General features: G+C 38.6%; 1 protein-coding gene across 5 annotated transcripts in view; it reads right to left on the reverse strand.

Annotated features, from left to right (window-relative positions):
- Positions 1-14,798, reverse strand: part of USP32 (ubiquitin specific peptidase 32) — a 248,004-nt gene that overhangs the window by 58,172 nt on the left and 175,034 nt on the right. For all 5 annotated transcript variants that reach the window (XR_012514504.1, XR_012514506.1, XR_012514505.1 and 2 more), the window contains exons 17-25: positions 9,710-9,864; positions 8,438-8,519; positions 6,254-6,328; positions 5,631-5,769; positions 5,273-5,378; positions 3,599-3,772; positions 2,571-2,745; positions 1,639-1,790; positions 829-940 (exon numbers count right to left, since the gene is read on the reverse strand). Coding sequence is in view for 2 of the 5 variants with exons in the window: in XM_039475926.2 (XP_039331860.1) it covers positions 829-940; positions 1,639-1,790; positions 2,571-2,745; positions 3,599-3,772; positions 5,273-5,378; positions 5,631-5,769; positions 6,254-6,328; positions 8,438-8,519; positions 9,710-9,864 (1,170 nt within the window). In the remaining 3 variants the exon portion in view is untranslated. The remainder of the gene's footprint in view (positions 1-828; positions 941-1,638; positions 1,791-2,570; positions 2,746-3,598; positions 3,773-5,272; positions 5,379-5,630; positions 5,770-6,253; positions 6,329-8,437; positions 8,520-9,709; positions 9,865-14,798) is intronic.

The following is a 14,798-nucleotide window of genomic DNA, read 5'->3' on the forward strand; positions in this document are numbered from 1 at the left end:
CTTACTGTCAGGACTATCTACCTACTACATGCCAATGAGGGAAGCCTCATAAGGCCCTTTATGGTTGGGGAATTAGTCTAATTAACCTAATTGTAAGCGATATAAAGAATAGACAAAGCATAGTAGTGGCTAAAAGGACTCAGTGAGTCCTTTTAGGACATTAAATTACATAGAATATTGGATTTCTTTCTAGCTATATCTCTTGTTTATATTTTATAGTAGTATGTTCCTTTCATACTAGCTGTTGCTATGTTAGTATTAGGTAAGAGTTTAAAGAGATCTGAATTCCAAGGGTATATTAGCTAATAATTATCTATCTAACTGAAGTCACTTGGGTTCTTTAAATTTTAGGTTTCTCATCTAAAAAATATGGAATAAGGCCGGGCGCGGTGGCTCAAGCCTGTAATCCCAGCACTTTGGGAGGCCGAGGCGGGTGGATCACGAGGTCAAGAGATCGAGACCGTCCTCGTCAATATGGTGAAACCCCGTCTCTACTAAAAATACAAAAAAAAAGTAGCTGGGCATGGTGGCACATGCCTGTAATCCGAGCTACTCAGGAGGCTGAGGCAGGAGAATTGCCTGAACCCAGGAGGCGGAGGTTGCGGTGAGCCGAGACCGTGCCATTGCACTCCAGCCTGGGTAACGAGAGCGAAACTCCGTCTCAAAAAAAAAAAAAAAAAAAAAATGGAATAATCAGTAAGGTTTCCCTTGGGTTCCAAAATTCTTCTGCTATAATATTCTCGGCATGAACAAATATAGAAAAGATGACAACTCTTAGACCAATATTTAAAGGTGCAATTATGAGAAGGAGTTCTAATTCTATCTTACCTGTCTGTGTTGGACTAGAAGCTGAAATTGGAGACGCAGGGACAGGAATTTCAAATGCACATAAAAATCCACTCACTGAGAGTCGCACTTTTTGGTTGTCCTGAGGAAAGTTCTACAGAAACAGCAGCAAGATGAGAAGGGGAGATGTTTCAGATAAAATGGAAAAGTTCTCTCTCTAATGTATTTCAAAAGAATGTCTTAGATGCTTTCATCCATAAACCAACAAGATGATTGAATAGTTTTTCAATTACATAAAGGATGGATGCTTGATAAAAATAAATGAAAACTAACCTCAATGTCAAACTATTATCTCTTTCCACAGGAAGAATGGTGTTGTATAAGACCAACTTCTTAAGTTTTCTCCTTTCTTTCAAGCATCTAAATTCCAACCCTCAGACCTCATTTTTGCATTTCATATTAAGAAAATGTCAATGAGGTGGGAGTGTGTTCAGAAGTCCCAAAGACGAATATAAATAATAACAGTTGCAGGAGCTTAGGCAGATAAATAGGCAATATATTTATTAAATTATTTGTTTCCCCAGCTGGTATGTAGAAATTAATCACATGATTGGTGTTAATTTGTCTTTAATCTTTTAATTTCTTAGTGTGTTAAAAGACCAAGTATATATATTCATAAATACTAAAAACACACATTCATAAATACATAAAATACAGGGGTTTTTTTTGTTGTTCAGATTTTATGTTTTATCATTTCTTTTGGTCACTGAACAACGGATCATAATAACTGAGAAAACTGTCATCTTTGAAGGACAGAATCAAAAGTTTCTTAGAAAGATTAGTTAATACTACCTTTATGTTGGAACCATGCACTTCTGCTAGAAGGATTTGTTCTGAATTAAGTCCACAGAGATCGCTCAGCTGTTTTTTTAAACCTGTGTACTTTTCATCCATATTCAGTCTTAGTCCATACCGTACAGGAGTAGTACCATCTAACTTAATTACTAGTAAAGAGAAAAGATCTTTTATCAGTAAAATGCAGGTTTCACTAAAAGTCTTACATGCTGTGTACAGATATATCTGACCAGGCCGGGCGCGGTGGCTCAAGCCTGTAATCCCAGCACTTTGGGAGGCCGAGGCGGGTGGATCACGAGGTCAAGAGCTCGAGACCATCCTGGTCAACATGGTGAAACTCCGTCTCTACTAAAAATACTAAAAATTAGCTGGGCATGGTGGCGTGTGCCTGTAATCCCAGCTACTCGGGAGGCTGAGGCAGGAGAATTGCCTGAACCCAGGAGGAGGAGGTTGCGGTGAGCCGAGATCGTGCCATTGCACTCCAGGCTGGGTAACAAGCGCGAAACTCCGTCTCAAAAAAAAAAAAAAAAAAAAAAGATATATCTGACCTGTAAATATAATTGCAAATATTTCAGCCTAGAATTTTTATGTATAAACACTAAAACAGATGGTACTTAGGGATAATATTGAGTGAAATCAGTATTTTTTTGGTGTTCATCTATGAGTAGCTTTGCAGGGTTTTAAAGAGTGTTTCTGGCATATATGAAACCAAACCAAACCAAACCAAACCAAACCAAACCAAACCAAACATTCCACAATCTAAATCTTCCAAACCTCAAATCATGCCTAAAATTAGGTTGCTTGATTATAATATGCTGACTACCTACCAGTCTTTATTTGTAAACAAATAACTATGCTTACAAGCTGAGGCTATTTAAATAAAGAAAATCTAATGGAGTCAAGTAATTTTTAAGAACTTTGTGACCTACCTGTTATTTCTAAGTGCATATAACTGTCCATTGGTAGTGGCAAAGACAAAAAATTGAAAGGGTCAAATCGGACACTTATATGCCCACATGTCTTGCATTTGACTTGAGATCTTAGCTGCCCATGGAACAAATCCACAACAATTGATCTATTTCTTCTTAGATGGTTGTCCCAGGCCTAGCAATAAAAAAGATTACAGAATTTTCTCTCGAAATCCAAGAGAAGCATTTCTATATAAATTCAAAGAAACTGGTTAAATATATTGGATTTAAATGTCAACAATATAATCTTATTCTTTATTTAACATAAAATATTAAATTGAGATGGAAAATCCCATTTTTCATCTGTTCTTATCATGGTAACAATCGCAAATATTAAAATTCTTTGTCCATTAAAAAGTACAAAGCATGCCTATATGTCATTGTGTGGATTAATTTAGCAATAATAGGGACTCTTTTTTTTTTTTTTCCCCAGATGGAGTTTTGCTCTTGCTGCCCAGGCTGAAGTGCAATGGCATGATCTCAGCTCACTCCAACTTCCACCTCCCCGGTTCAAGCAATTATCTCGCCTCAGCCTCCCGAGTAGTTGGGATTATAGGTGCCCGCCACCACGCGTCCAGCTAATTTTTGCATTTTTAGTAGAGACAGGGTTTCACCATGTTGGCCAGTCTGGTCTCCAACTTCTGACCTCAGGTGATCCACCCACCTCGACCTCCCAAAGTATTGGGATTACAGGCATGAGCCACGGCACCTGGCTATGGAGACTCTTGGTAAATTCCACTGGATAATTATTCCTACATTCAGTCCCATAAAGTTTACAATGTGAAATGGCAACAGTTTTCTATTTTCATTAAAGGTATTTTTGTTTTGGTATCATTGCATAAAAATTAAGCATAGAAATAGAAATGCCTTATTTTCGCCATAAAATTCTGATCTCAGAATAGTTTAGTGTGCACTTAAGTTGTGCTACATGTATTTGTGGCCAGAACATTTTGTCTACTGCTTACATTAGAAACTCAAAACTGACAAACCTCTGCAGCTACTTCCCAGTCCGGTCGGCCATCACTGTCCTTTAGTTCCACATACGGCTTTTCATGGACTCGGTTGAGATCTTCATGAAGACCATCCAAGAGAAAAGCCAGAAGTTCTTGGGAGTCTTGTTGCTGGAACCCATTAAACCTGGGAGCATATTTTGCTATGGTCCACTATAAATATAAGAGGAGTCACAGTCATTATTTCCTATCCATAAAATTTGGAATGATTATGTCCTATAATCCAATCAGAGGCATTACAAGAAAGTAAATAGTATAGTACTTAGTCTGCCTCCATTTTGTCAAATATATTTTGGATAAGCATGAAATATTTGGAATCTTAATCTCAAATGACCAGAAAAAAAAAAGTATTTTGGCTAATACTGTGTCCTCAGTTTAGTATCATGTAAGCAAACTGTTCTTCAGGCACATAGATATTATTTAAGACAGAAATAATAAAATAGCACTTGTTCACAGGGAAAGACATTCTGTTCTATAATGTTTTATACATTTTTATGTTAACATGCATAAAATAATATGTGTATATAATACAGAACATATGTGTAAAATAATATATATACATATTATTTTATACAATGTAATGTTGTCTTCAACAATTACATTTTCTGATCTTGTTGCATCCTTTTATTAACTGCATTATATTACAGAATTATTTAGAGGATTAAATGAGTTAATACATATAAATTAATTAGAATAGTACCTAGCAAGAGATAAGTAGTCAAATGTGTAGCTATTATAGTTATTAATTTATAAACTAAAAAGTTTTTGCTTTGTATTTAAATAAAAATAATGAATAATCCTAACCACTAAAACCTACATCTGATATTAATATAAAACCTGTATTCTGCATGAAAGTTAAGAATTTAAAAAAACTAAAAATAAATAACTAACTAAAAACAAAACCTGTATTCATTAGTTTCATTCGTTCATCCTGCTACTTTTTTCTTTTTTCTTTTTTTTTTTTTGAGACAGTCTTACTCTGTTGCCTAGACTGGAGTGCAGTGGTACAATCTCGACTCATGGCAACCTCTGTCTCCCAGGTTCAAGCATTTCTTGTGCCTCAGCCTCCCAAGCAGCTGGAATTATAGGCATGTGCCACCATGCCAGCTAATTTTGTTTTGTTTTGTTTTTTAGTAGAGACAGGGTTTCACCATGTTGCCCAGGCTGGTCTTGAACTCCTGGCCTCAAGTGATCCACCTGCCTCCACCTCCCAAAGTGCTGAGATTACAGGCGTGAGCCCCTGCACCCGGCCTACTTCTTTATATTCTACAGATAGAATTATCTTAGTTATGTTGAATATATATTGGATGCAATTAATAAGACTCTGAGGTCCACCTTGCAGTTAGAATACTGCTAATAATGAAGTATTACCAAAAATGGTTTACTCTTCATATAAGATGTTTGGTAAATTAGTAACATGAATAACATTCCGAATTTAGAGTGTGCCTTTGGTCTTTTGCCTACCCACTACATATACAGTATTATTTTGCATATATTTAAACAAGCAAAAGAATTTGGCATCTGGTTTATACAAAGTAAAGGATCCAAAAACATGTATTAAGCTAAAAGGCTAAATATAAAAGACAAGCAAAGAAAAATGACTAAACAACTATTTAAGAATTAAATGCTTTTATATTATTTTAACCTGCTTACCCGAAGCTTTAATGGGGCAACATTCTTCTGAGTTCCACTCCAAAGTTCCTGTACTAAATCACCATAGCATTTAGCCATATGCCCCTTCATACCAATGGGATTTGTCCTAGAAGTTTGAGAGGAAAATTTGTTGCCAAAGGTTCTTATAAATCACAGTCATGTGGGCACAAAAATGCCTAGCATCTCACATCAAAATATCTTCTCTTTTTGAAACAAGAGATGTATTCCTTGGCCTATTTCATATTAAATAGGATTGATAAGATCTTTCTCCCCCAGGATGAAGCAAGAGGAAATGCAGGTGATACTGGGTTTATATCAAAGTCACAGGTTAAGAGGCCAATGACTCAAGAAAGATTACCTGTTGAGTTCGTAAAGATGTCTCCCTGAGATAAAATACTGCGTCAGTGGCTGTGTGTTACTAACACACTGGATGCTTGAGTTCATGAAGCATGTGTTTCCCAGGTTGCTTAGACCTGTGGCTCCCTTTTCTGTGGGAACTGAAACAAACAATATGAGAACCAAAGCTTAGCTACAGTAATATGCCATTGCACAGTTACTTGTATTCACTGAAATGATTTTTTTATAACTCTCATAATCAGCTAAACGGTGCTATTATTTTTCTAGCAGGTCTTTGAAATAATAGAGAAGGCTTTTCATGGAGTGTCTGGCAACAGTGATGATCCATGCTCATTTGTAACCCAGAAGCTGCAATTATTCTTTTTAATTGCTATGATTTTTCAAAATAATTCAAACAATTCTTCTAGTATGTCTCTTAAAACACATAAATTATTTAACTGCAGAGTTAGAAAGAAATTTAGAAAATAATTTGATGGTGGGTTTGCCAACATCAAATGCTGCTTCAGGAAAAAACGAAAAGAAAAGGCCTAACCATGTTTGAACTAGAGATCCAAAAGTTGTTAGAGTAAAAAAAGAGTACATTCAAAACCACCTCTTTAACAATAACACCCTTGTGAGACTTACCCTTGTGTCTGTCTATTTTACTACTATTTGCTATAAAAGACATCTCTTCAGGCCAACTCATATCTTTGTTGCGAACTGGAAGGACAGATAGAAATGTGTTAATTTCTTATCTATCTAATTTATCCACTCAGTTGCTTCTGTTTTATTTTAAGACATCTTATTCCTAAATCAGAAGTTTTAAAAAAAATCTAGTTAATTTTAGTTCATACGTTGCTTAATGATGGGTTACGTTCTGAGAAATGCATAAAATGCATCATTACGTGATTTTCTCTTTGTGTGGACATCACAGAGTGTACTTATACAAATCTAGGCCATATATGGTATAGGCTGTTGCTCCTTGGCTACAAACCTGTACAGCATGTTACTGTATTGAACACTGTAGACAACTTATATATCTAAATATATTAGAACATAGAAAAAGTACAACTAAAAATACAGTATTATAATCTTATGGGACCACTGCTGTATACAGGTCTTTTGTTGACTAAAACATCTTTATGTAGCACATGCCTGTAACTGGCTCTAAAACCATTCCAATTCTTCATATTGAGGACTTTAAAGTCACTTGGTTTGAACAATCTATTTCCTCAATTACCTACTTGAAGTAAAATTATACTTAACAATCTACAGAAGTAATTAAAGTTCAGAAACAATGGAATTTCTTATACTTAAAACATTAGAAATATTACAATTCTTTTCTTTTCTTTTTTTTTTTTTTTTTGAGACAGAGTTTTTGCTCTTGTTATCCAGGCTGGAGTGCAATGGCGTGATCTCGGCTCATTGCAACCTCCACCTCCTGGGTTCAGGCAATTCTCCTGCCTCAGCCTCCTGAGTAGCTGGGATTACAGGCATGCGCCACCATGCCCAGCTAATTTTTTTTTGTATTTTTAGTAGAGACGGGGTTTCATCATGTTGACCAGGATGGTCTTGATGTCTTGACCTTGTGATCCACCCGCCTCGGCCTCCCAAAGTGCTGGGATTACAGGCTTGAGCCACTGCGCCCGGCCGAAATATTACAATTCTTTCTTAAATTGTAACAGCTATCACAGTAATTTATTCCTTTTTTTTTTTTTTTTTTTTTGAGACAGTCTGGCTTTGTCGCCCAGACTGGAGTGCAGTGACATGATCTTGGGTCACTGCAACTTCCATCTCCTGGGCTCGAGTGATTCTTGTGCGCCAGCCTCCTGAGTAGCTGGGACTGCAGGTGCATGCCACCAAACCCAGCTAATTTTTGTATTTTTAAGTAGAGATGGGTTTCACCATGTTGGACAGGCTGATCTCAAACTCCTAACCTCAAGTGATCCACCCGCCTCAGCCTCCCAAAGTCCTGGGATTATAGGCATAAGCCACTGAACCTGGCCTATTCATTTTAATACAAAGGCAGCCAGAAATGTGGTCATAAAACTTGATGGGAAAGGATACAATTAAAAAGTTTTTAATGTCATGTGCATGTCAGTGTGTACACTGATGGAATATACAAGTAGCTCTGTCAGTGAGTAGCCAGTGTTGATGACTAATGAAAGCCTATAACTATGCAAGGAAGTTCTCCTTTTTTTTTTTAAGAGGGAGTCTCGCTCTGTCACCTAGGCTGGAGTGCAGTGGCATGTGCAGTGGCTCACTGCAATCTCCACTCCCAGGTTCAAATGATTCTTCTGCCTCAGCCTCCTGAGTAGCTGGGACTATAGGCATGTGCCACCATGCCTAGCTAATTTTTGTATTTTTAGTAGAGTCAGGGTTTCACCATATTGGCCAGGCTGGTTTCGAACTGCTGACCTTGTGATCCACCCACCTTGACCTCCCAAAGTGCTGGAATTATAGGCATGAGCCACCGTGCCCGGCCCAAAATTTGTTCTTACTCAAACTCAAAGCAGCAGCTTGAAAATTTTAAGAAACTATAAATTTGTAAAGAGAATTCACTTATCTTTATCTACCACTCCCATCCCTTGTCAATGATTAAAAACATTATATTTTTCCTTTTAAGCAATCTAAATTGTATGGTAGGATTGCGTAAGAGTTCAAAGGGTTTTTCCTTTTTTTTTTTTTCCAAAGGGTTTCTTTACCATAAAAACATAATGATCAAATAATAGTTGTCTTGGGGAAAATTATAAAATGGGTTATTAGTGAGTAACTCTTTAATTTCTTCCCCCTGAAAATTTAATATAGATGCATGCTTCCATCTTGTACCTTCAATTACCAAGTGTTGTTCATCCTGGATTTTCAAATATTCCAATCTATGATCCTCATCATCCAGAAGAGTAAGGTAGTTCTACGTAAGGAGGAGGAAATGTTTTTGTTATTTGGTTAGTAAACTTGAAACAAGTAAGAGATAAAAATAAGTAACAATAAAAAAAAAAAACTTCTTTGTGGTTACATAACTTATATCACAGATATCTATAGTTGTTCATAAATATTTATAATTTAGGTGGCATTAGAGAGAAAGACAATGTGTACTTCATAACCATTATTTCTCTCTTTTTAAAAATTTCAATAGGTTTTTGGGAAACAGGTGGTATTTGGTTACATGAATAAGTTTTTTTTTTTTTTTTTTTTTTGAAACGGAGTTTCGCTCTTGTTATCCAGGCTGGAGTGCAATGGCACGATCTCGGCTCACCGCAACCTCCGCCTCCTGGGTTCAGGCAATTCTCCTGCCTCAGCCTCCGGAGTAGCTGGGATTACAGGCACGCGCCACCATGCCCAGCTAATTTTTTGTATTTTTAATAGAGACGGGGTTTCACCATGTTGACCAGGATGGTCTCGATCTCTTGACCTCGTGATCCACCCGCCTCGGCCTCCCAAAGTGCTGGGATTACAGGCTTGAGCCACCGCACCCGGCCTTTTTTTTTTTTTTTGAGATGGAGTCTGGCTCTGTCACCCAGGCTGGAGTGAGATGGCTAGATCTCAGCTCACTGCAATCTCCGCCTCCAGGTTCAAGCAATTCTCCTAGTAGCTGGGACTACAGGCACACACACCACGCCCAGCTAATTTTTGTATTTATAGTAGAGATGGGGTTTCACCATGTTGGCCAGGCTGGTCTCAAACTCCTGACCTCTGGTGATTCACCCACCTTGGTCTCCCAAAGTGCTGGGATTACAGGCGTGAGCCACTGTGCTTGGCCACACCATTCGTTTATAACGTAACAATAATCTTTGTAAGATGGTACTGTCCATGGTGATCAATTGTTATTATAGATCTCAGAGAAAAATATGACAAGTATACATACAGTAATTTAAAAGCTGAAATTTTCACTGATATCCTAGACATGGCTTTTAGCATAATTACTACAGGCAAAATCCCTATACCCAAGAAATATAATTTAACACTTAGTCTTGTGTTCTCTTTGGCAGCACAGGTACTAAAATTAGAACAACACAAAGAAGATTAACAAATTTCTTTTATTCTTTAAAACGAAAAAAATACCAACAATCAGGCTCTTCATGAGTCTGAGATGCCTCTTACCTCACTGTTGTACAGCCACAGGCGCATATCTTCCTCTTTAATGCGCAGTCTTTGAGATAGATATTCGTGAATTTCCTTGATGGTCTGCATTCGACTAAAACAGCCTGTATAGGCTAATACTCGCTTTAAAGGTGCATTCGGAGAAGGTACATTTCCTATGGTTACAGCAATCGCAGCAAGAAAAAAAGCAGATGTGAAAAAGAAGCACCCCTCTCAGCAATGGGCACCATACTATTTTAGAAAATAATGATGAGAAATGAGAATTACAAGTGTAATAATTGTATAAATGAAGACTACCAAAAAGCTTTAAAATGCAGACAGGAGACCCAAGTTTGTTTGTTTGTTTGTTTTTTGAGATGCAGTCTCGCCAGGCACAGTGGCTCATGCCTGTAATCCTAGCACTTTGGGATGCCAAGGTGGGTGGATCACTTTAGGTCAGGAGTTCAAGACCAGCCTGGCCATCATGGAGAAACCCCATCTTTAAAAAAAAAAAAAGAAGAAGAAGAAGAAGAAAGAAAAAGAGATGCAGTCTCACTCTGTGGCTGGAATGAGTGGCGCAATCTCAGCTCACTGCAACTTCCGCCTCCCAGGTGCAAGCGATTCTCCTGCCTCAGCCTTCTGAGTAGCTGGGATTACAGGCACGTGCCATCACACCCAGCTCATTTTTTAATTTTTAGTAGAGACGAGGTTTCATCATGTTGGTGAGGCTGGTCTCAAACTCCTGACCTCGTGATCTGCCTGCCTTGGCCTCCCAAAGTGCTGGGATTACAGGTGTAAGCCACTGTGCCTGGCCTTTTTTTTTTTTTTTCTTTAATAGATGGAGTCTCGTTATGCTGCCCAGGCTAGAGTGTGGTGGTGTGATTTCAGCTCACTGCAGCCTCCATCTCCAGGGTTCAAGCAATTCTCCTACCTCAGCCTCCTGAACAGCTGGTACTACAGGCGCATGCCACCACACCTGGCTAATTTTTGTATCTTTTTAGGTGGAGACAGGGTCTCTGCCACGTTGCCCTGGCTGGTCTCTAACTCCTGGGCACAAGCAGTTCACCTGCCTCAGCCTCCCAAAGTGCTATGATTACAGGTGTGAGCCACCGCGCCCAGCATTCTAAGTATTTTAAAGTGAGTCCAAAGCCTCAACTTTGAAAAGATGAGAAAAGGCCCAAGTCTCAAGGCCCAAGTAACTGGCAATATTTGGATATCAAGAAGAGCAGGAACATGCCAAAGAAACAACTGGCATTGATATCTGGCTGCACTCAGCTGGGTCACAGTCAATAGCAAAATGAAATAAAACTCAGTGGTAAAAAAAATTAAGACATGGAGGTGGGTTTTTTTTAAACAAACAACTCAGTGGAGGAGATAAAATGGGATTTGATTTGAATCCCACAGACAGATAATTGGATTTACCTGGTCTACTTGCCCAAACTTTCTTTGAATCACTAATCCCATCACTCTCAGTCATTAAGTAGGACAATTGCACAATAAAACATATGTATATCTATTACATATCAATTAGAAAAAAAAGAAAATTTGACTTAAAATTCTAAATAGGTATAGATTCTACATAGCCAGAGTTTATTATTATCAACATTATTTGAGATAAGGTCTCATTCTGTTGCCCAGGCTGTAGTGCAGCGTGACAGTCATGGCTCACGGCAGCCTCAACCTCTCTGGCTCAAGTGATCCTCCCACCTTAGCTTCCTGAGTAGACAGGATCTCCCTATGTAACCTAGGCTGGTCTTAAACTCCAGGGCTCAGGCAATCCTCCCACCTTGGCCTCCCAAAGTGCTGGGATTACAAACTGAGATTACAAGTGTGTGAGCTACCACACTTGGCTAAAGCAGAGTTTCAAAATGAAGCCAAGAAACTTCCCATGACCAAACAAATAAATAAGTGCCCTATAAGGAAAAAAAAATCGTATTAGCCTGTCCACCCAGTAAGATGACAGCAGACATGACCCTGAATTCCTGAGGGCTAAAAACAAAGAGTGGTAATACAGGGGAAAAGAGTAAAGAGTGAAGAAAGAATATATCGATTTCACTACATACTTCAAAAGAGGAGGCATATGAAATGACAAGAGATAGCCGGGCGCGGTGGCACAAGCCTGTAATCCTAGCACTTTGGGAGGCTGAGGTGGGTGGATCACCTGAGGTCAGGAGTTCAAAACCAGCCTCGCCATCATGGTGAAACCCCATCTTGGAAAAAAAAAAAAAAAGAAATGACAAGAGATTACAGAAAGCAAAGAGAGATGGCTTTAATAAACTCATTAAACCCTGGTTAACTATTCAGCCAAAAATCTAGACAAAACTGTGGATTAAAATAGTCATCTCTGGCTCTGGGAGGCTGTATTTTATTCAGCAACCCAAAAGAAAAATATAAACTTATCAATATAATATACAGTCCAAATAATTTTCTACCCTTTCAATCATGACTTAGCTTTTTTATTCCTGAAATGTGCTTTTAGTGAGTCTTTCCCACTAAATAAAGCTGATAAAAATACTGGCATCATCTACTTTTTAACAACTTCCAAAAAGGAATTCCCTCACCTAAGACAGGCTAAGTCATCTAAAAACAATGACTTCTATATCCTTGTCCATAGAAAAGGCTACATTTAACATTTAAGTCATTGTAACTGTGATAAGGTTTGAATACTTGTCACTTCAAAAGAAATAAAAGAGCCTAGTAAACAGCTGTAATAAATTGAGTATCTGAGAAAGATGAACATTATGTTATGGCAGAATGAAACCCAACCCATGATCAGTTTTTAAACACATAGCAGGCAAATCTTTTACAATCAGCAAGCAAAGGATAATCTCTAAAAGAAAACAAAAGCAAATTTCTCCAATTACACATCTTAGGATTAGTTATAAGATTACAGCAAGAAAGCATATTTTTATAAATTTAAAAATGATTAATGATTGATTTCACAACTAATTAGCAAGGAGCAAAATTTCAAATTATAAACAAATTTGGAGTATCTGAAATATGCAGTTCTAGGATTCAGAAGCATATACAAGTATAGTGTTCAAGTCAATCTCTACTGTCCTAAGCCACAATATAAAAATTTGAGTTTTAGAACGTTTTTATAGCATAGCTCATTAAGCAGGCAGCCACTTATTATACATAATTTTATGCTTTTGAATAGCACCAACAAATCTAGTGCAATTTATAGAAGCAGCAAAAATCTAGGATCAGCACAAGGGTTATAAAGAATACCTACTAAAAGTGCAACAACACATCTTGCCTCTCATGTTATCTTTCCTTTTTTTTGTTTGAGACAGAGTCTCACTCTATTGCCTAGGCCGGAGTGCAGTGGTGTGATCTTGGCTCACTGCAACCTCTGCCTCCTGGGTTCAAGCGGTTCTCATGCCTCAGCCTCCCGAGTAGCTGGGATTATGGGAACTCGCCACCACAACTGGCTAATTTTTGTATTTTTAGTAGAAATGGGGTTTCACCATGTCGACCAGGCTGGTCTCAAACTCCTGACCTCTGGTGATCCACCAGCCTCAGCCTCCCAAAGTGCTGGGATTACAGACATGAGCCACTGCACCTGGCCTCATGTTCTTTCAAAAGGAGTTGAAAAAGTTGCTATGGGTGCCATGGAAGCAAGGCTAATAATACTTCTAATCAATGGAAAATTGAATCAAGAATGTTTCATAAGGTTCTATCTCACTGTTCCTTTTTTAAAAAATGCTTTCCTTTAAAAAAAAAATTTTTTTTTTTAGAGATAGGCTCTTGCTCTGTTACCCAGGCTGTGGAGTATAATGGCATAGTCACAGCTCACCACAGCCTTGAACTCCTGGACTTTAGAGATCTTCCCACCTCAGCCTCTCAAGTACCTGAGACTACAGGGCACACCACTATGCCCAGCTAATTTAAAACTTTCTTTTGTAGAGACAGGATCTTACGATGTTGCCCAAGCTGGTCTCAAACTCCTAGCTTCAAATGATCCTCCCACCTCTGCCACCCAAACTGTTGAGATTACAGGCATCAGCCACTATGCCTGGCCTCACTGTTCTTTGATTTTGCTGTTTTTTTTTCTTTTTTTTTTTGAGACAGAGTTTCGCTCTTGTTACCCAGGCTGGAGTGCAATGGCGCGATCTCGGCTCACCGCAACCTCCGCCTCCTGGGTTCAAGCAATTCTCCTGCCTCAGCCTCCTGAGTAGCTGGGATTACAGGCATGCGCCACCATGCCCAGCTAATTTTTTGTATTTTTAGTAGAGACGGGGTTTCACTTTGTTGACCAGGATGGTCTCGATCTCTCGACCTCGTGATCCACCCGCCTCGGCCTCCCAAAGTGCTGGGATTACAGGCTTGAGCCACCGCGCCCGGCCTGATTTTGCTGTTTTCCCCAAAAACAAAGTTTGGTAGCTGGAGGCCAATACTTTGCTATAATTATTGCCAAACACTATTGAAAGAATTCTTACCAAATATTATTGAAAGATTCTTCATATATTATATGAATATAACCTTTAATGAAGATACAAAACTAACCCTGCTCAATTTCAAAGGAGAGCTAGTACTTATTTTGGTTGGGGTTTAGAGGTAGTTCTTGCATACTAAGTTATTTTAATTATAATAACATGCTGGCATTGCTAACATAGTCTGAGATTTTGTATAAATGGTTGCTCATTATTATTATCATTATATTTCGAGACAGAGTCTCACTCCGTCACCCAGGCTGGAGTGCAGTGGTGCAATCTTGGCTCACTGTAACCTCTGCCTCTTGGGTTCAAGTGATTCTCCTGTCTTAGCCTCCCGAGTGGCTGCAACTATAGGCACGTGCCACCATGCCTGGCTAATTTTTTTCGTATTTTTAGTAGAGATAGGGTTTCACCATGTTGGCCAGGCTGATCCTGAACTCCTGACCTCAAGTAATCCACTCACTTTGGCCTCCCAAAGTGTGGGATTACAGGCATTAGCCACCGTGCCCAGCTTATTATTTCTTTACTGCTGAAGAATAATTTCAAGTATTTTCTTTTTTTTTTTTTTTTTTTTTGAGATGGAGTTTCGCTCTTGTTACCCAGGCTGGAGTGCAATAGCGCGATCTCGGCTCACCGCAACCTCCGCCTCCTGGGTTCAAGCAATTCTCCTG

This window comes from Saimiri boliviensis, chromosome 17 (genome assembly GCF_048565385.1).
Source record: "Saimiri boliviensis isolate mSaiBol1 chromosome 17, mSaiBol1.pri, whole genome shotgun sequence".
NCBI lineage: Eukaryota > Metazoa > Chordata > Mammalia > Primates > Cebidae > Saimiri > Saimiri boliviensis.